Source organism: Pecten maximus, chromosome 18 (assembly GCF_902652985.1).
Source record: "Pecten maximus chromosome 18, xPecMax1.1, whole genome shotgun sequence".
Classification (NCBI taxonomy): Eukaryota; Metazoa; Mollusca; class Bivalvia; order Pectinida; family Pectinidae; genus Pecten; species Pecten maximus.
In genome coordinates, this window is record NC_047032.1 from 31,102,316 (window position 1) to 31,125,844 (window position 23,529).

Below are 23,529 nucleotides of genomic sequence, written 5' to 3' on the forward strand. Positions count from 1 at the left end.
CAAACGTCTATAGTTACAGTCTACATTCCCATTAGGTACCTAGACAACCAAATGTCTATAGTTACAGTCTACATTCCCCTTACCTAGACAACCAAACGTCTATAGTTACAGGCCTACATTCCCATTAGGTACATAGACAACCAAACGTCTATAGTTACAGTCTACATTCCCATTAGGTACCTAGACAACCAAACGTCTATAGTTACAGTCTACATTCCCATTAGGTACCTAGACAACCAAACGTCTATAGTTACAGTCTACATTCCCATTAGGTACCTAGACAACCAAACGTCTATAGTTACGGTCTACATTACCTAGACAACCAAACGTCTATAGTTACAGTCTACATTCCCATTAGGTACCTAGACAACCAACGTCTATAGTTACAGTCTACATCCATAGGTACCTAGACAACCAAACGTCTATAGTTACGGTCTACATTCCCATTAGGTACCTAGACAACCAAACGTCTATAGTTACAGTCTACATTCCCATTAGGTACCTAGACAACCAAACGTCTATAGTTACAGGTATTCCATTAGGACCTAGACAAACCAAACGTCTATAGTTACAGTCTACACTCCCAGTTAGGTACCTAGACAACCAAACGTCTATAGTTACGGTCCTACATGTCCCATTAGGTACCTAGACAACCAAACGTCTATAGTTACAGTCTACATTCCCATTAGGTACCAGTACAACCAAACGTCTATAGTTACGGCTCTACATTCCCATTAGGTACCTAGACAACCAAACGTCTATAGTTACGGTCTACATTCCATTAGGTACCTAGACAACCAAACGTCTATAGTTACGTCTACATTCCCATTAGGTACCTAGACAACCAAACGTCTATAGTTACGGTCTACATTCCCATTAGGTACCTAGACAACCAAACGTCTATAGTTACGTCTACATTCCCATTAGGTACCTAGACAACCAAACGTCTATAGTTTACGTCTACATTTCCATTAGGTAACCTAGACAACCCAAACGTCTATAGTTACAGTCTACCTTTCCCATTAGGTACCTAGACAACCAAACTCTATAGTTACAGTCTACATTCCCATTAGGTACCTAGACAACCAAACGTCTATAGTTACGGTCTACATTCCCATTAGGTACCTAGACAACCAAACGTCTATAGTTACGATCTACATTCCCATTAGGTACCTAGACAACCAAACGTCTATAGTTACAGTCTACATTCCCATTAGGTACCTAGACAACCAAACGTCTATAGTTACAGTCTACCTTCCCATTAGGTACCTAGACAACCAAACGTCTATAGTTACAGTCTACATTCCCATTAGGTACCTAGACAACCAAACGTCTATAGTTACAGTCTACATTACCTAGACAACCAAACGTCTATAGTTACAGTCTACCTTCCCATTAGGTACCTAGACAACCAAACGTCTATAGTTACAGTCTACATTCCCATTAGGTACCTAGACAACCAAACGTCTATAGTTACGGCCTACATTCCCATTAGGTACCTAGACAACCAAACGTCTATAGTTACGGTCTACATTCCCATTAGGTACCTAGACAACCAAATGTCTATAGTTACGGCCTACATTCCCATTAGGTACCTAGACAACCAAACGTCTATAGTTACAGTCTACATTCCCATTAGGTATCTAGACAACCAAACGTCTATAGTTACAGTCTACATTCCCATTAGGTACCTAGACAACCAAAGGTCTATAGTTACGGCCTACATTCCCATTAGGTACCTAGACAACCAAACGTCTATAGTTACGGTCTACATTCCCATTAGGTACCTAGACAACCAAATGTCTATATTTACAGTCTACATTTCCATTAGGTACCTAGACAACCAAACGTCTATAGTAACAGTCTACATTACCTAGACAACCAAACGTCTATAGTTACAGTCTACATTCCCATTAGGTACCTAGACAACCAAATGTCTATATTTACAGTCTACATTCCCATTAGGTACCTAGACGACCAAACGTCTATAGTTATGCCCTACATTCCCATTAGGTACCTAGACAACCAAACGTCTATAGTTACGGCCTACATTCCCATTAGGTACCTAGACAACCAAACATCTATAGTTACGGCCTACATTCCCATTAGGTACCTAGACAACCAAACGTCTATAGTTACGGTCTACATTCCCATTAGGTACCTAGACAACCAAACGTCTATAGTTACAGTCTACATTTCCATTAGGTACCTAGACAACCAAACGTCTATAGTTACAGCCTACATTCCCATTAGGTACCTAGACAACCAAACGTCTATAGTTACAGTCTACATTTCCATTAGGTACCTAGACAACCAAACGTCTATAGTTACGGCCTACATTCCCATTAGGTACCTAGACAACCAAACGTCTATAGTTACGGTCTACATTCCCATTAGGTACCTAGACAACCAAATGTCTATATTTACAGTCTACATTCCCATTAGGTACCTAGACAACCAAACGTCTATAGTAACAGTCTACATTACCTAGACAACCAAACGTCTATAGTTACAGTCTACATTCCCATTAGGTACCTAGACAACCAAACGTCTATAGTTACGGTCTACATTCCCATTAGGTACCTAGACAACCAAATGTCTATAGTTACAGTCTACATTACCTAGACAACCAAACGTCTATAGTTACAGTCTACATTCCCATTAGGTACCTAGACAACCAAACGTCTATAGTTACAGTCTACATTACCTAGACAACCAAACGTCAATAGTTACGGCCTACATTCCCATTAGGTACCTAGACAACCAAACGTCTATAGTTACAGTCTACATTCCCATTAGGTACCTAGACAACCAAACGTCTATAGTTACAGTCTACATTCCCATTAGGTACCTAGACAACCAAACGTCTATAGTTACAGTCTACATTACCTAGACAACTTAACATCTATAGTTACAGCCTACATTCCCATTAGGTACCTAGACAACCAAACGTCTATAGTTACAGTCTACATTCCCATTAGGTACCTAGACAACCAAACGTCTATAGTTACGGCCTACATTCCCATTAGGTACCTAGACAACCAAACGTCTATAGTTACGGCCTACATTCCCATTAGGTACCTAGACAACCAAACGTCTATAGTTACAGTCTACCTTCCCATTAGGTACCTAGACAACCAAATGTCTATAGTTACAGTCTACATTCCCATTAGGTACCTAGACAACCAAACGTCTATAGTTACGGCCTACATTCCCATTAGGTACCTAGACAACCAAACGTCTATAGTTACAGTCTACATTCCCATTAGGTACCTAGACAACCAAACGTCTATAGTTACAGTCTACATTCCCATTAGGTACCTAGACAAGCAAACGTCTATAGTTACAGTCTACATTCCCATTAGGTACCTAGACAACCAAACGTCTATAGTTACGGTCTACATTACCTAGACAACCAAACGTCTATAGTTACAGTCTACATTCCCATTAGGCACCTAGACAACCAAACGTCTATAGTTACAGTCTACATTACCTAGACAACCAAACGTCTATAGTTACAGTCTACATTCCCATTAGGTACCTAGACAACCAAACGTCTATAGTTACAGTCTACATTCCCATTAGGTACCTAGACAACCAAACGTCTATAGTAACAGTCTACATTCCCATTAGGTACCTAGACAACCAAACGTCTATAGTTACAGTCTACATTCCCATTAGGTACCTAGACAACCAAACGTCTATAGTTATGCCCTACATTCCCATTAGGTACCTAGACAACCAAACGTCTATAGTTACAGTCTACATTCCCATTAGGTACCTAGACAACCAAACGTCTATAGTTACAGTCTACATTCCCATTAGGTACCTAGACAACCAAACGTCTATAGTTACGACCTACATTCCCATTAGGTACCTAGACAACCAAACGTCTATAGTTACGGTCTACATTCCCATTAGGTACCTAGACAACCAAACGTCTATAGTTACAGTCTACATTTCCATTAGGTACCTAGACAACCAAACGTCTATAGTTACGGTCTACATTCCCATTAGGTACCTAGACAACCAAATGTCTATAGTTACAGTCTACATTACCTAGACAACCAAACGTCTATAGTTACAGTCTACATTCCCATTAGGTACCTAGACAACCAAACGTCTATAGTTACAGTCTACATTACCTAGACAACCAAACATCTATAGTTACAGCCTACATTCCCATTAGGTACCTAGACAACCAAACGTCTATAGTTACAGCCTACATTCCCATTAGGTACCTAGACAACCAAACGTCTATAGTTACGGTCTACATTCCCATTAGGTACCTAGACAACCAAACGTCTATAGTTACAGTCTACATTCCCATTAGTTACCTAGACAACCAAACGTCTATAGTTACAGTCTACATTCCCATTAGGTACCTAGACAACCAAACGTCTATAGTTACGGCCTACATTCCCATTAGGTACCTAGACAACCAAACGTCTATAGTTACGGCCTACATTCCCATTAGGTACCTAGACAACCAAACGTCTATAGTTACAGCCTACATTCCCATTAGGTACCTAGACAACCAAACGTCTATAGTTACGGTCTACATTCCCATTAGGTACCTAGACAACCAAACGTCTATAGTTACAGTCTACATACCTAGACAACCAAACGTCTATAGTTACGGCCTACATTCCAATTAGGTACCTAGACAGCCAAACGTCTATAGTTACAGTCTACATTCCCATTAGGTACCTAGACAACCAAACGTCTATAGTTACGGTCTACATTCTCATTAGGTACCTAGACAACCAAACGTCTATAGTTACAGTCTACATTCCCATTAGGTACCTAGACAACCAAACGTCTATAGTTACGGTCTACATTCTCATTAGGTACCTAGACAACCAAACGTCTATAGTTACAGTCTACATTCCCATTAGGTACCTAGACAACCAAACGTCTATAGTTACGGCCTACATTCCCATTAGGTACCTAGACAACCAAACGTCTATAGTTACAGTCTACATTACCTAGACAACCAAACGTCTATAGTTACAGTCTACATTCCCATTAGGTACCTAGACAACCAAACGTCTATAGTTACGGTCTACATTCCCATTAGGTACCTAGACAACCAAACGTCTATAGTTACAGTCTACATTCCCATTAGGTACCTAGACAACCAAACGTCTATAGTTACAGTCTACATTCCCATTAGGTACCTAGACAAACCAAACGTCTATAGTTACAGTCTACATTCCCATTAGGTACCTAGACAACCAAACGTCTATAGTAACAGTCTACATTCCCATTAGGTACCTAGACAACCAAACGTCTATAGTTACAGTCTACATTCCCATTAGGTACCTAGACAACCAAACGTCTATAGTTATGCCCTACATTCCCATTAGGTACCTAGACAACCAAACGTCTATAGTTACAGTCTACATTCCCATTAGGTACCTAGACAACCAAACGTCTATAGTTACAGTCTACATTCCCATTAGGTACCTAGACAACCAAACGTCTATAGTTACGACCTACATTCCCATTAGGTACCTAGACAACCAAACGTCTATAGTTACGGTCTACATTCCCATTAGGTACCTAGACAACCAAACGTCTATAGTTACAGTCTACATTTCCATTAGGTACCTAGACAACCAAACGTCTATAGTTACGGTCTACATTCCCATTAGGTACCTAGACAACCAAATGTCTATAGTTACTGTCTACATTACCTAGACAACCAAACGTCTATAGTTACAGTCTACATTCACATTAGGTACCTAGACAACCAAACGTCTATAGTTACAGTCTACATTACCTAGACAACCAAACATCTATAGTTACAGCCTACATTCCCATTAGGTACCTAGACAACCAAACGTCTATAGTTACAGCCTACATTCCCATTAGGTACCTAGACAACCAAACGTCTATAGTTACGGTCTACATTCCCATTAGGTACCTAGACAACCAAACGTCTATAGTTACGACCTACATTCCCATTAGGTACCTAGACAACCAAACGTCTATAGTTACGGTCTACATTCCCATTAGGTACCTAGACAACCAAACGTCTATAGTTACAGTCTACATTTCCATTAGGTACCTAGACAACCAAACGTCTATAGTTACGGTCTACATTCCCATTAGGTACCTAGACAACCAAATGTCTATAGTTACAGTCTACATTACCTAGACAACCAAACGTCTATAGTTACAGTCTACATTCCCATTAGGTACCTAGACAACCAAACGTCTATAGTTACAGTCTACATTACCTAGACAACCAAACATCTATAGTTACAGCCTACATTCCCATTAGGTACCTAGACAACCAAACGTCTATAGTTACAGCCTACATTCCCATTAGGTACCTAGACAACCAAACGTCTATAGTTACGGTCTACATTCCCATTAGGTACCTAGACAACCAAACGTCTATAGTTACAGTCTACATTCCCATTAGTTACCTAGACAACCAAACGTCTATAGTTACAGTCTACATTCCCATTAGGTACCTAGACAACCAAACGTCTATAGTTACGGCCTACATTCCCATTAGGTACCTAGACAACCAAACGTCTATAGTTACGGCCTACATTCCCATTAGGTACCTAGACAACCAAACGTCTATAGTTACAGCCTACATTCCCATTAGGTACCTAGACAACCAAACGTCTATAGTTACGGTCTACATTCCCATTAGGTACCTAGACAACCAAACGTCTATAGTTACAGTCTACATACCTAGACAACCAAACGTCTATAGTTACGGCCTACATTCCAATTAGGTACCTAGACAGCCAAACGTCTATAGTTACAGTCTACATTCCCATTAGGTACCTAGACAACCAAACGTCTATAGTTACGGTCTACATTCTCATTAGGTACCTAGACAACCAAACGTCTATAGTTACAGTCTACATTCCCATTAGGTACCTAGACAACCAAACGTCTATAGTTACGGTCTACATTCTCATTAGGTACCTAGACAACCAAACGTCTATAGTTACAGTCTACATTCCCATTAGGTACCTAGACAACCAAACGTCTATAGTTACGGCCTACATTCCCATTAGGTACCTAGACAACCAAACGTCTATAGTTACATTCTACATTACCTAGACAACCAAACGTCTATAGTTACAGTCTACATTCCCATTAGGTACCTAGACAACCAAACGTCTATAGTTACGGTCTACATTCCCATTAGGTACCTAGACAACCAAACGTCTATAGTTACAGTCTACATTCCCATTAGGTACCTAGACAACCAAACGTCTATAGTTACGGTCTACATTCCCATTAGGTACCTAGACAACCAAACGTCTATAGTTACAGTCTACATTCCCATTAGTTACCTAGACAACCAAACGTCTATAGTTACAGTCTACATTCCCATTAGGTACCTAGACAACCAAACGTCTATAGTTACGGCCTACATTCCCATTAGGTACCTAGACAACCAAACGTCTATAGTTACGGCCTACATTCCCATTAGGTACCTAGACAACCAAACGTCTATAGTTACAGCCTACATTCCCATTAGGTACCTAGACAACCAAACGTCTATAGTTACGGTCTACATTCCCATTAGGTACCTAGACAACCAAACGTCTATAGTTACAGTCTACATACCTAGACAACCAAACGTCTATAGTTACGGCCTACATTCCAATTAGGTACCTAGACAGCCAAACGTCTATAGTTACAGTCTACATTCCCATTAGGTACCTAGACAACCAAACGTCTATAGTTACGGTCTACATTCTCATTAGGTACCTAGACAACCAAACGTCTATAGTTACAGTCTACATTCCCATTAGGTACCTAGACAACCAAACGTCTATAGTTACGGTCTACATTCTCATTAGGTACCTAGACAACCAAACGTCTATAGTTACAGTCTACATTCCCATTAGGTACCTAGACAACCAAACGTCTATAGTTACGGCCTACATTCCCATTAGGTACCTAGACAACCAAACGTCTATAGTTACATTCTACATTACCTAGACAACCAAACGTCTATAGTTACAGTCTACATTCCCATTAGGTACCTAGACAACCAAACGTCTATAGTTACGGTCTACATTCCCATTAGGTACCTAGACAACCAAACGTCTATAGTTACAGTCTACATTCCCATTAGGTACCTAGACAACCAAACGTCTATAGTTACAGTCTACATTCCCATTAGGTACCTAGACAACCAAACGTCTATAGTAACAGTCTACATTCCCATTAGGTACCTAGACAACCAAACGTCTATAGTTACAGTCTACATTCCCATTAGGTACCTAGACAACCAAACGTCTATAGTTATGCCCTACATTCCCATTAGGTACCTAGACAACCAAACGTCTATAGTTACAGTCTACATTCCCATTAGGTACCTAGACAACCAAACGTCTATAGTTACAGTCTACATTCCCATTAGGTACCTAGACAACCAAACGTCTATAGTTACGACCTACATTCCCATTAGGTACCTAGACAACCAAACGTCTATAGTTACGGTCTACATTCCCATTAGGTACCTAGACAACCAAACGTCTATAGTTACAGTCTACATTTCCATTAGGTACCTAGACAACCAAACGTCTATAGTTACGGTCTACATTCCCATTAGGTACCTAGACAACCAAATGTCTATAGTTACTGTCTACATTACCTAGACAACCAAACGTCTATAGTTACAGTCTACATTCACATTAGGTACCTAGACAACCAAACGTCTATAGTTACAGTCTACATTACCTAGACAACCAAACATCTATAGTTACAGCCTACATTCCCATTAGGTACCTAGACAACCAAACGTCTATAGTTACAGCCTACATTCCCATTAGGTACCTAGACAACCAAACGTCTATAGTTACGGTCTACATTCCCATTAGGTACCTAGACAACCAAACGTCTATAGTTACAGTCTACATTCCCATTAGTTACCTAGACAACCAAACGTCTATAGTTACAGTCTACATTCCCATTAGGTACCTAGACAACCAAACGTCTATAGTTACGGCCTACATTCCCATTAGGTACCTAGACAACCAAACGTCTATAGTTACGGCCTACATTCCCATTAGGTACCTAGACAACCAAACGTCTATAGTTACAGCCTACATTCCCATTAGGTACCTAGACAACCAAACGTCTATAGTTACAGTCTACATTTCCATTAGGTACCTAGACAACCAAACGTCTATAGTTACGGTCTACATTCCCATTAGGTACCTAGACAACCAAACGTCTATAGTTACAGTCTACATACCTAGACAACCAAACGTCTATAGTTACGGCCTACATTCCAATTAGGTACCTAGACAGCCAAACGTCTATAGTTACAGTCTACATTCCCATTAGGTACCTAGACAACCAAACGTCTATAGTTACGGTCTACATTCTCATTAGGTACCTAGACAACCAAACGTCTATGGTTACAGTCTACATTCCCATTAGGTACCTAGACAACCAAACGTCTATAGTTACGGTCTACATTCTCATTAGGTACCTAGACAACCAAACGTCTATAGTTACAGTCTACATTCCCATTAGGTACCTAGACAACCAAACGTCTATAGTTACGGCCTACATTCCCATTAGGTACCTAGACAACCAAACGTCTATAGTTACAGTCTACATTACCTAGACAACCAAACGTCTATAGTTACAGTCTACATTCCCATTAGGTACCTAGACAACCAAACGTCTATAGTTACGGTCTACATTCCCATTAGGTACCTAGACAACCAAACGTCTATAGTTACAGTCTACATTCCCATTAGGTACCTAGACAACCAAACGTCTATAGTTACAGTCTACATTCCCATTAGGTACCTAGACAACCAAACGTCTATAGTTACGGTCTACATTCCCATTAGGTACCTAGACAACCAAACGTCTATAGTTACAGTCTACATTCCCATTAGGTACCTAGACAACCAAACGTCTATAGCTACATTCTACATTCCCATTAGTTACCTAGACAACCAAACGTCTATAGCTACATTCTACATTCCCATTAGTTACCTAGACAACCAAACGTCTATAGTTACGGTCTACATTCCCATTAGGTACCTAGACAACCAAACGTCTATAGTTACAGCCTACATTCCCATTAGGTACCTAGACAACCAAACGTCTATAGTTACAGTCTACATTCCCATTAGGTACCTAGACAACCAAACGTCTATAGCTACATTCTACATTCCCATTAGTTACCTAGACAACCAAACGTCTATAGTTACGGTCTACATTCCCATTAGGTACCTAGACAACCAAACGTCTATAGTTACAGCCTACATTCCCATTAGGTACCTAGACAACCAAACGTCTATAGTTACAGTCTACATTCCCATTAGGTACCTAGACAACCAAACGTGTATAGTTACGGTCTACATTCCCATTAGGTACCTAGACAACAAAACGTCTATAGTTACAGTCTACATTCCCATTAGTTACCTAGACAGCCAAACGTCTATAGTTACAGTCTACATTACCTAGACAACCAAACGTCTATAGTTACAGTCTACATTCCCATTAGGTACCTAGACAACCAAACGTCTATAGCTACATTCTACATTCCCATTAGTTACCTAGACAACCAAACGTCTATAGTTACAGTCTACATTCCCATTAGGTACCTAGACAACCAAACGTCTATAGTTACGGTCTACATTCCCATTAGGTACCTAGACAACCAAACGTCTATAGTTACGGTCTACATTCCCATTAGGTACCTAGACAACCAAACGTCTATAGCTACATTCTACATTCCCATTAGTTACCTAGACAACCAAACGTCTATAGCTACATTCTACATTCCCATTAGTTACCTAGACAACCAAACGTCTATAGTTACGGTCTACATTCCCATTAGGTACCTAGACAACCAAACGTCTATAGTTACAGCCTACATTCCCATTAGGTACCTAGACAACCAAACGTCTATAGTTACAGTCTACATTCCCATTAGGTACCTAGACAACCAAACGTCTATAGTTACGGTCTACATTCCCATTAGGTACCTAGACAACCAAACGTCTATAGTTACAGTCTACATTCCCCTTAGGTACCTAGACAACCAAACGTCTATAGTTACGGCCTACATTCCCATTAGGTACCTAGACAACCAAACGTCTATAGTTACAGTCTACATTACCTAGACAACCAAACGTCTATAGTTACAGTCAACCTGGAATAAAGTTTATTATCTCAACCCTCTCTCCTCCTATTCAGTACCCTTCCTTCCTTACAAGTCCCGTCACCGCTCTGACTCTCTCAACCACCTCCAACCACCTACCATCCCTGACTATAAATTCTCAAAGTATAATTTAAATCATGGTTCGCACTGGTCCATCAAAGTCTTTTCATGCACTTTTTTATTCAAAATAAACAAGTAGATAGGATGCAGTATCTATAAACAGATCACTGTTCAAAATTTCAGTCTGCATACTACTTTAAATTCAAACACACTTATTAAAATTCATGGACAGACTGCAAAAAAATCTTAATGGTGTGGTGTTTTTACAGATAATACCTAATGTATACAGTGACTCTACATCAATGACTCCACTAAGTAACTGATACGACCATATATAGGTATATGTTTTAAACACAATGACTCCACTAAGTAACTGATACGACCATATATAGGTATATGTTTCAAAACACAATGACTCCACTAATAACTGATACGACCATATATAGGTATATGTTTCAAAACACATGTAAGAAATAATCTCCACTGGTAAGTGACACAAATACACACATATATCTTGGGTAGTTAAAATCACAAAACAGGTTTTTCCAAGTTTAACCTGTGATAGCAAGGCTCATATATTGAAAGGTGGTTCTCATCATATCATATCTATGTATGACTGTTGTTGGGCCACATATGACCTTGACTGTTGTGGGGCCATATATGACCCTGCCTGTTGTGGGCCCACATATGACCTTGACTGTTGTGAGGTCACATATGACCCTGACTGTTGTGGGGCCACATATGACCTTGACTGTTGTGGGGCCACATATGACCTTGACTGTTGTGGGGCCACATATGACCTTGACTGTTGTGGGGCCACATATGACCCTGGCTGTAACATGATGACTCATCTGAACTTGTGGCAATTGTTAAAAAACTGAATTCTGAACTGAAAAATACAAACACCACCATACAGACAGCCTTTACATAACTTAACTGTCCACATGCCATAGAATCAGTAGAGCGTGTTTCCTAACACACTGCTAACGTGTATAAGAAGTAGCCACCCATTCCCAGTCGAGTATCAACTGTTGTGTAAGTTTAGATAGTCTAACACCCATTCCCAGTCGAGTATCAACTGTTGTGTAAGTTTAGACAGTCTACCACCCATTCCCAGTCGAGTATCAACTGTTGTGTAAGTTTAGACAGTCTACCACCCATTCCCAGTCGAGTATCAACTGTTGTGTAAGTTTAGATAGTCTACCACCCATTCCCAGTCGAGTATCAACTGTTGTGTAAGTTTAGACAGTCTACCACCCATTCCCAGTCGAGTATCAACTGTTGTGTAAGTTTAGATAGTCTACCACCCATTCCCAGTCGAGTATCAACTGTTGTGTAAGTTTAGACAGTCTACCACCCATTCCCAGTGGAGTATCAACTGTTGTGTAAGTTAAGACAGTATAACACCCATTCCCAGTGGAGTATCAACTGTTGTGTAAGTTTAGACAGTCTACCACCCATTCCCAGTCGAGTATCAACTGTTGTGTAAGTTTAGACAGTCTACCACCCATTCCCAGTGGAGTATCAACTGTTGTGTAAGTTTAGACAGTCTACCACCCATTCCCAGTGGAGTATCAACTGTTGTGTAAGTTTAGATAGTATAACACCCATTCCCAGTGGAGTATCAACTGTTGTGTAAGTTTAGACAGTCTACCACCCATTCCCAGTCGAGTATCAACTGTTGTGTAAGTTTAGACAGTCTACCACCCATTCCCAGTCGAGTATCAACTGTTGTGTAAGTTTAGATAGTCTAACACCCATTCCCAGTCGAGTATCTTGACCCTGGGGTCATTTCACCATGATTCAAAATACCATGCTACACCGGCATCAAGAATGTATATACAGTAAATTCCTACAATAAGCAAATATTAAATTTCCTTTGATTCTTCTTATTACAGTACTTACTGCTACACTAAATATATGGGATACATTTTGTACGCCATGTTTTACTAAAACAGTCACATACAACACCTTGATTTTAACCTCTTCGCTTTATTTATTAACAATGTGAATACCCACTAAACGTCCTACACCGAATTTACTGCCAATGTGAATACCCAGTATACCTCCAACACTGTATTAACTGTCAATGTGAATACCCAGTATACCTCCTACACTGTATTAACTGTCAATGTGAATACCCAGTATAACTCCTACACTGTATTAACTGTCAATGTGAATACCCAGTATACCTCCTACACTGTATTAACTGTCAATGTGAATACCCAGTATACCTCCAACACTGTATTAACTGTCAATGTAAATACCCAGTATACCTCCAACACTGTATTAACTGTCAATGTGAATACCCAGTATAACTCCTACACTGTATTAACTGTCAATGTGAATACCCAGTATACCTCCAACACTGTATTAACTGTCAATGTGAATACCCAGTATACCTCCTACACTGTATTAACTGTCAATGTGAATACCCAGTATACCTCCCACACTGTATTAACTGTCAATGTGAATACCCAGTATAACTATTACACTGTATTAACTGCCAATGTGAATACCCAGTATAACTATTACACTGTATTAACTGCCAATGTGAATACCCAGTATACCTCCTACACTGTATTAACTGTCAATGTAAATACCCAGTATAACTCCTACACTGTATTAACTGTCAATGTGAATACCCAGTATACCTCCTACACTGTATTAACTGTCAATGTGAATACCCAGTGTAACTCTTACACTGTATTAACTGTCAATGTGAATACCCAGTATAACTCCTACACTGTATTAACTGTCAATGTGAATACCCAGTATACCTCCTACACTGTATTAACTGTCAATGTGAATACCCATTATACCTACTACACTGTATTAACTGTCAATGTGAATACCCAGTATACCTCCTACACTGTATTAACTGTCAATGTGAATACTCAGTATAACTCCTACACTGTATTAACTGTCAATGTGAATACCCAGTATACCTCCTACACTGTATTAACTGTCAATGTGAATACCCAGTATACCTCCTACACTGTATTAACTCTCAATGTGAATACCCAGTATAACTCCTACACTGTATCAACTGTCAATGTGAATACCCAGTATAACTCCTACACTGTATTAACTGTCAATGTGAATACCCAGTATAACTATTACACTGTATTAACTGTCAATGTGAATACCCAGTATACCTCCTACACTGTATTAACTGTCAATATGAATACCCAGTATACCTCCTACACTGTATTAACTGTCAATGTGAATACCCAGTATACCTCCTACACTGTATTAACTGTCAATGTGAATACCCAGTATACCTCCTACACTGTATTAACTGTCAATGTAAATACCCAGTATACCTCCAACACTGTATTAACTGTCAATGTGAATACCCAGTATACCTCCAACACTGTATTAACTGTCAATGTGAATACCCAGTATAACTCCTACACTGTATTAACTGTCAATGTAAATACCCAGTATAACTCCTACACTGTATTAACTGTCAATGTGAATACCCAGTATACCTCCCACACTGTATTAACTGTCAATGTGAATACCCAATATAACTCCTACACTGTATTAACTGTCAATGTGAATACCCAGTATACCTCCTACACTGTATTAACTGTCAATGTGAATACCCAGTATAACTCCTACACTGTATTAACTGTCAATGTGAATACCCAGTATAACTCCTACACTGTATTAACTGTCAATGTGAATACCCAGTATAACTATTACACTGTATTAACTGTCAATGTGAATACCCAGTATACCTCATACACTGTATTAACTGTCAATGTAAATACCCAGTATACCTCCTACACTGTATTAACTGTCAATGTGAATACCCAGTATACCTCCTACACTGTATTAACTGTCAATGTGAATACCGAGTATAACTCCTTCACTGTATTAACTGTCAATGTGAATACCCAGTATAACTATTACACTGTATTAACTGTCAATGTGAATACCCAGTATACCTCCCACACTGTATTAACTGTCAATGTGAATACCCAGTATACCTCCTACACTGTATTAACTGTCAATGTGAATACCGAGTTTCCTAGCTGAACAATCTGTGTGATTATCATGAGGAAGATTTCACTATCAATATACACTAATCTAATCCTCTTTAACATTGATGTATTTTAAACACCTGAAATGTAATTAATATTCTTAGATAAGAATGAGATTTTTTTGCATCAATACAAATTAACCAATGAATTAATCCTTACCCATATAAGGGCATTCGCTTGTTCCAGGCTGGTAGTACTCTGGCGATACTGTCCCTCATCTGTGGGTGTTGGCCGAGGTAGAAGTAGGAGTCGTGGGCGAACTTGATGGCGAGCATGTCCTTGGGATAAGTCACCAGAATGTCCTCCCACACATTGGCCGCAGCGATCATCTCCCTGACAACAAGGTCAAAGGTTAAATACAAAAATAAACCATACAGATAATTATTCAACGTATGACAATACAGTTCATATGCACATGACTTTTGAAATAAGTAATGGATTAATCGATCAAATCACTTTCTAGAAAATAATGGAAAACGGATTGTAGGTTATTGGATTAATGGAAAATGGTTTATAGGATAAGTGGGTTAGTGGGGGATAGATAATAAAATAACTTGATTAGTGGGGATGGATTGGGGATGGGTTATATAAGATAACTGGTTTATAGGGGATGGATTATAAGATTACTAGATTAGTGGGGATGGATTATAAGATAACTGGATTAGTAGGGGATGGATTATAAGATAACTAGATTAGTGGGGATGGATTATAAGATAACTTGATTAAAAGGGATGGATTATAAGATAACTAGATTAGTGAGGGATGGATTATAAGATAACTAGATTAGTGAGGGATGGATTATAAGATAACTAGATTAGTTGGGGATGGATTATAAGATAATTTGATTAGTAGGGGATGGATTATAAGATAACTGGATTATGATAGATTAAATATTTACCCTTCAGCCCAGAGTCTGACTGCATTGACATGTTTCCTTTCTCGGTCAGTGATACCGTTTGACTCAGCCAGACTGACCATTCTTTTGATATCTTTGTCAAACTCTTGGTCAAGTCGGATGGTCCGGCCAGTCCCCAAAACATCTAGACCATTCTTAATCACATGACCCATCACTATGACAACAACAAAAAATAGACATTTTAAAACCTTGTATTTCTAACTTAAGTACTGAAGACAATAGAATGAATCCTAGTAACTATTACAAGACTCATCATATACTTATATTACACATGCAGATCCTATGTAGTTTGTGATTTACAGCTGAACAATCAGAATGAAGAAATTATTGAAGTATGACATTTACAACTAATTTTTTTTTATTAAAGGCTATAGCTGTTGATAAGAAAGAGTAAAATCTGATAAAACCATATTGTAGTTAAAACTGATAATATCATACTGTAGTTAAAACTGATAATATCATACTGTAAATACTGATAATATCATACTGTAGTTAAAACTGATAATATCATACTGTAAATACTGATAATATCGTTCTGTAGTTTAAACTGATAATATCATACTGTAGTTAAAACTGATAATATCATTCTGTAGTTTGAACTGATAATATCATACTGTAGTTAAAACTGATAATATCATACTGTAGTTAAAACTGATAATATCATACTGTAAATACTGATAATATCATACTGTAAATACTGATAATATCATACTGTAGTTAAAACTGATAATATCATACTGTAGTTAAAACTGATAATATCATACTGTAGATAAAACTGATATTCTGTAGTTAAAACTGATAATATCATACTGTAAATACTGATAATATCATACTGTAAATACTGATAATATCATACTGTAAAAACTGATAATATCATACTGTTAAAACTGATAATATCATACTGTAAATACTAATAATATCATACTGTAGTAAAAACTGATAATATCATACTGTAGTTAAAACTGATAATATCATACTGTAGATAAAACTGATAATATCATACTGTAAATACTGATAATATCATACTGTAAATACTGATAATATCATACTGTAAATACTGATAATATCATACTGTAAATACTGATAATATCATACTGTAGTAAAAACTGATAATATCTTACTGTAGTTAAAACTGATAATATCATACTGTAGATAAAACTGATAATATCATACTGTAAATACTGATAATATCATACTGTAGTTAAAACTGATAATATCATACTGTAGTTAAAACTGATAATTTCATACTGTAGTTAAAACTGATAATATCATACTGTAGTTAAAACTGATAATATCATACTGTAGTTAAAACTGATAATATCATACTGTTGTTAAAACTGATAATATCATACTGAAGTTAAAACTGATAATATCAAACTGTAAATACTGATAATATCATACTGTAGTTAAAACTGATAATATCATACTGTTAAAACTGATAATATCATACTGTAAATACTGATAATATCATACTGTAAATACTGATAATATCATACTGTAAATACTGATAATATCATACTGTAAATACTGATAATATCATACTGTAGTTTAAACTGATAATATCATTCTGTAGTTAATACTGATAATATCATACTGTAAATACTGATAATATCATACTGTAAATACTGATAATATCATACTGTAGTTAAAACTGATAATATCATTCTGTAGTTAATACTGATAATATCATACTGTAAATACTGATAATATCATACTGTTAAAACTGATAATATCATACTGTAGTTAAAACTGATAATATCATACTGTAAATAATATCATACTGTTAAAACTGATAATATCATACTGTAGTTAAAACTGATAATATCATACTGTAGTTAAAACTGATAATATCATACTGTAGTTAAAACTGATAATATCATACTGTAGTTAAAACTGATAATATCATACTGTAGTTATAACTGATAATATCATACTGTAAATACTGATAATATCATACTGTAGTTAAAACTGATAATATCATACTGTAGTTAAAACTGATAATACCATACTGTAAATACTGATAATATCATACTGTTGTTAAAACTGATAATATCATACTGTAGTTAAAACTGATAATATCATACTGTAGTTAAAACTGATAATATCATACTGTAGTTAAAACTGATAATACCATACTGTAGTTAAAACTGATAATATCATACTGTAAATACTGAAAATATCATACTGTAGTTAAAACTGATAATATCATACTGTAGTTAAAACTGATAATATCATACTGTAGTTAAAACTGATAATATCATACTGTAAATACTGAAAATATCATACTGTAGTTAAAACTGATAATATCATACTGTAGTTAAAACTGATAATATCATACTGTAGTTAAAACTGATAATATCATACTGTAGTTAAAACTGATAATATCATACTGTAGTTAAAACTGATAATATCATACTGTAGTTAAAACTGATAATATCATACTGTAGTTATAACTGATAATATCATACTGTTAATACTGATAATATCATACTGTAGTTAAAACTGATAATATCATACTGTAGTTAAAACTGATAATACTGTAAATACTGATAATATCATACTGTTGTTAAAACTGATAATATCATACTGTAGTTAAAACTGATAATATCATACTGTAGTTAAAACTGATAATATCATACTGTAGTTAAAACTGATAATACCATACTGTAGTTAAAACTGATAATATCATACTGTAAATACTGAAAATATCATACTGTAGTTAAAACTGATAATATCATACTGTAGTTAAAACTGATAATATCATACTGTAGTTAAAACTGATAATACCATACTGTAGTTAAAACTGATAATATCATACTGTAAATACTGAAAATATCATACTGTAGTTAAAACTGATAATATCATACTGTAGTTATAACTGATAATATCATACTGTAGTTAAAACTGATAATATCATACTGTAGTTAAAACTGATAATATCATACTGTAGTTAAAACTGATAATATCATACTGCAGTTAAAACTGATAATATCATACTGTAGTAAGACTGATAATATCATAATGTAAATACTGATAATATCATACTGTAGTTAAAACTGATAATATCATACTGTAGTTAAAACTGATAATATCATACTGTTAAAACTGATAATATCATACTGTAGTTAAAACGGATAACATCATACTAACCAAAGTTGGGGTCTGCTTCAACTGTTTTTACACATGTGGCTTCCAGACCTCCTAAACTTTCCTCATTGTACCATCCGACATACTGTAGGGAAAAACCAATCTATTAGCTCCGTTCAACTTAGAGGAGGAACGATGGCTGTTGACAGTTGGTGGTAGGGGTTTATGATTTTCATTTTGATTTTTTACTTGTTTGGGTTGTATCTGACACAGTGGAGTAGGGGTGGGGAGTGTTCATGGATGTTGAGGGATTCCTGGGGTAGTAGGTTTGTTGGAAGGGGCTGAACTGGCAAAACTTTAACCAGGTGGAGGGAACGGTCTGAAGGATTTACTCCTTACCTGAGTGAGAGAGGCATCAAACAGCTTGCTTGCTTCATTGCTGGTAGTAGTCAGTGGGATTCCATAATCCACCCAAGCCTAAAAGGAAAAGTTTAACTTGAAACATATACAAACTTCCTAATCCTTACCGCACTCAGATCTACCAATACTATATACACATATTACATGCATAATATGTGTGCATAAAAAACCAACAAGAGGCCCATGGGGCCTCTATCGCTCACCTGGTTGGATTTGACCACATGTCAAAATAATGTTCATGTTCAATTCTTTAATATGTATACGTAGCTTCATTATTCAATCCCAAACAATGCTATATAATGGTTATAGTGTGAAGATCCCAACTGCTTTAAAGTAATAACGAAGTCCAGACTCTCTAAGGGACTGAAAGACCTCAAGGATTATTTTCACCTCAAGGATGCTTCTGACTAAATTGGGTTCAAATCAATTCATAACTTTATGACAAGTAGGGATTTAAAGGAATTGCCTCAATTTCCCCCTCTTGGACCGGCCTTTCCAGCCCCTGGGGGTCAGAATAAAAATTTATACAAACTCTTTCCCCCTTCCCCCTAAGACGCTCTTGACCAAATTTGGTTAAAATCCATTTAGAACTTTGACCAGTAGCGATTTCAAAACTAATCTCTATTTCCCCTATTTGGCCCCACCCCTCAGGCCCCTGAGGGGTCAGAGTCAATATTTATACAAACTCTTTCCCCCAAGGATGTTCCTGACCAAGTTTGGTTCAAATTCTGATAACTTTATGACAAGAAGCGATTTAAAGGATTAACCCCTATTTTCCCTATCAGGCCCCGCCCCTCAGGCCCCTGGTGGTTCAGAGCAAAAATTTATAGAAGCTCAGTTCCCCTTCCCCCAAGGATGTTCCTGACCAAATTTGGTTAAAATCCATTTAAAACTTTATGACTAGTATTGATTTAAAGACTAATCTCTATTTCCGATATTTGGCCCTGCCCCTCAGGCCCCTGAGGGGTCAAAGTCAATAATATATAAACTCTTTCTCCCTTCCCCCAAGGATGTTCCTAGCCAAATTTGGTTCAAATTCATTCATAACTCTATGACTAGTAGTGATTTAAATGATTAACCCCTATTTCCCCTATAGGGCCCCCACCCCTCAGGCCCCTGGGGGTTCAGAGTAAAAATGTATACAAACTCTGTTCCCCTTCCCCCAAGGATGTTCCTGACCAAATTTGGTGAAAATCCATTCAATCTTTTAGGACTAGTACCAATTTAAAGAAAATGTTGACAGACGGACGGACGGTGTACCATGGCATTGACCTTCATCTATAACCAAGTGATCCTGAGTGACCTCTGGCCTAATGACCTTGACCTTTGGTCAGAGGACTCCTTTTATAATTATGAACAACTTTGCTTCCAACATTCATGGCATCACAAAATGTTCATCAGTGAGAAGATATGGGGCTCCAAAAAGTATCAGTAAAAAAATACAATATTTTACCTTGATATCCGACGCTTTGAACTTTAACTCTTTTTACTAATTGTTTAATTACAACCAACATTGCTTCATAATGTCATAATAAAATGTTAATCAGTGAAAATGTATAAAAACTTACCCTGAACTTTGACCCCATGACCTAAATCTCTGACCCAATGATATGTGCTTTTGGTCAATTGTCTCTTTGAGTAATTCTTTACCATGCCCAGACAAATGTTCATCAAATTTGACCTTGACCTTTGACACTGTGACCTTAACCTTTAGTCAGTTGACTCATTTATTTCTTACCATCATTTCTTTAAAGCATCATAAAATATTCATTAAAGCATCATAAAATATTCATAAGTGGAAGGATATAAATTTAACCTTGACAATTGACCCAGTGACCTTGACCTTTGGTCAGTTGACTCTGTTAAAGTCCAACCAACATTGCTTCCTAGTGTCAAAACAAAAATTCCATCCATGAAAAGGTACACAATTTCACCTTGACCTTTTGACCCTATGGCCATGACCTTTGGTCAGTTGACTCCTTAAGCTTGTTTGAATCCAACCAATACTTCTTCATAGTGTCACAACAAAATATTAAGCTACAAAATATGAGTTTTTCCTTTGACTCAATGACCTTGACTTCTGACCTGATGACCTTGGCCTTTGTGCAGTAGATTCATTGTTTAATTGTGAACAACTTTGCTTCATCATGTCTTAGCAAATTAATCCTCAGTGAAAAGATGCAAACTTTGACTTTGACCTACATGTATGGTCAGTTGACTCCTTGTAATTCTACCAAACATTACTTCAGTGTTATAACAAAATGCTAATCGTTGAAAAGCTACAAAATTTAACCTTGACCTCTGACCCAATTACTGTGATCTTCATTCATTAGACTCCTTCTTTAATGTGCAACAACTTTGCTTCATCATGTCATAACAAAATGTTCATCAGTAAAAAGCTACAAAATTTGACCTTGGCCTTTGATCTTGACCTGTGACACGATGCCCTTGACCTTTGGTCAGTAGACCCCTTGTTTAATTCTGGATAACTTTGCTTCATCATGTCACCACATCAGTGAAAAGATGCTTAATTTGACCTTGACATTTAAGCCTGATGACCTTGACCTTTGACCTTGATGTTTTTGGCTGAGTGTGCATTTTGTGAGCTTAACATCTTGACCAAATTTCATGTTAATCGGTTAATAACACCAAATACAAAGCTGGGAGTTAAATTTGTGGGTGGACGGACGGACGGACGGACGGACGGACGGACGGACAGTGCTTACAATAGGGCATCGTCTCTTCGATACGGAACCCAAATGAAATATCTTATAAAGACCTATCCAAGGTATCAGCCACTATAAGACATTTATCATAATTACATTGTATTCATTTTATAACTACAAACGACTGTGCAGTACAACTGCAATGACTGCCCAGACATTTAGCGCCTTCCGGCCTGGTCGGGTTGACCATCGAAAAGCATGCGGGTCAATGTCAACATTGGTATTTTAACGAAACCTGTACAGTCACTAATTAACAGTTCCACTTTGATATATACAGTCTACATTACCTTACAGTCGCGCCAGCCTTTCGACATGGTAGCACTCGTACGAACAAGACGTTTAATCCGAATATATCTCCGGAAGACGGCTGTAGGCCTTGTGACTCCAACACATACAGGAAGTTATATCTATCGTGGGTCCTCGTGAAATGCGTACGCCTCACCAAAACCCGACGCAATCCCTGTTCCAAGACTACAGGCTTATTTCTCAACAATGCCTTAATAAATTAATTTAATATTTTTTTTAAATATCCAAATAAATACTTGAAAAATGTGTATTTATACACGTAATCACGTGCTTTTGAGAGGCGTGAGTATATAGATAACAGATGTTTGTGTGTGGACACTCCGGAATGAAACAGCACACAACTATAAACATATGTCACAGGCATTTTATATAAATTACCTGCGATCAATTGTCTACGATACGTTACACGATGATTGTGTACATTTATGTATGAATCACGTGGACATAATTCTTCATATCCAAAAATATAAAACCATACGGATACCTGATAAGGAAGGTCGGTACGAGGGCTGATTGATCAGTTGTGAGTCTCATATTGAAGGATTTGAATTTTTCCAGACATAGTTTTCAACATTATCCGTTTGAGTATCTATACACTTTTTGCCGTCACTTTTATAGAACTGTTGAGAAAGTCATCCACTGTATGTTAGGGTTAGGGATTAAAGGTTAAGGTTAGGGTACCTGAAATAGTTGTTTTCAGTTTTGGAAATAGGCGAAAGTTTGATGGAGCGAGACAGGTGTATAAGGCGGATTCTCAGTCAATTTGTATAATGGCAGCCATGGCAA

General features: G+C 37.3%; 1 protein-coding gene across 2 annotated transcripts in view; it reads right to left on the reverse strand.

Annotated features, from left to right (window-relative positions):
• The window catches only part of LOC117316574 (tetratricopeptide repeat protein 38-like), a 42,774-nt gene extending 19,897 nt beyond the window's left edge, over positions 1 to 22,877 (reverse strand). For both annotated transcript variants that reach the window (XM_033871235.1, XM_033871234.1), the window contains exons 1-5: positions 22,725 to 22,877; positions 19,691 to 19,768; positions 19,355 to 19,436; positions 16,187 to 16,358; positions 15,448 to 15,621 (exon numbers count right to left, since the gene is read on the reverse strand). In XM_033871235.1, the coding sequence (XP_033727126.1) occupies positions 15,448 to 15,621; positions 16,187 to 16,358; positions 19,355 to 19,436; positions 19,691 to 19,768; positions 22,725 to 22,751 (533 nt within the window). In that variant the 5' untranslated portion in view covers positions 22,752 to 22,877. The remainder of the gene's footprint in view (positions 1 to 15,447; positions 15,622 to 16,186; positions 16,359 to 19,354; positions 19,437 to 19,690; positions 19,769 to 22,724) is intronic.
• Between the last annotated feature and the right edge of the window lie 652 nt (positions 22,878 to 23,529).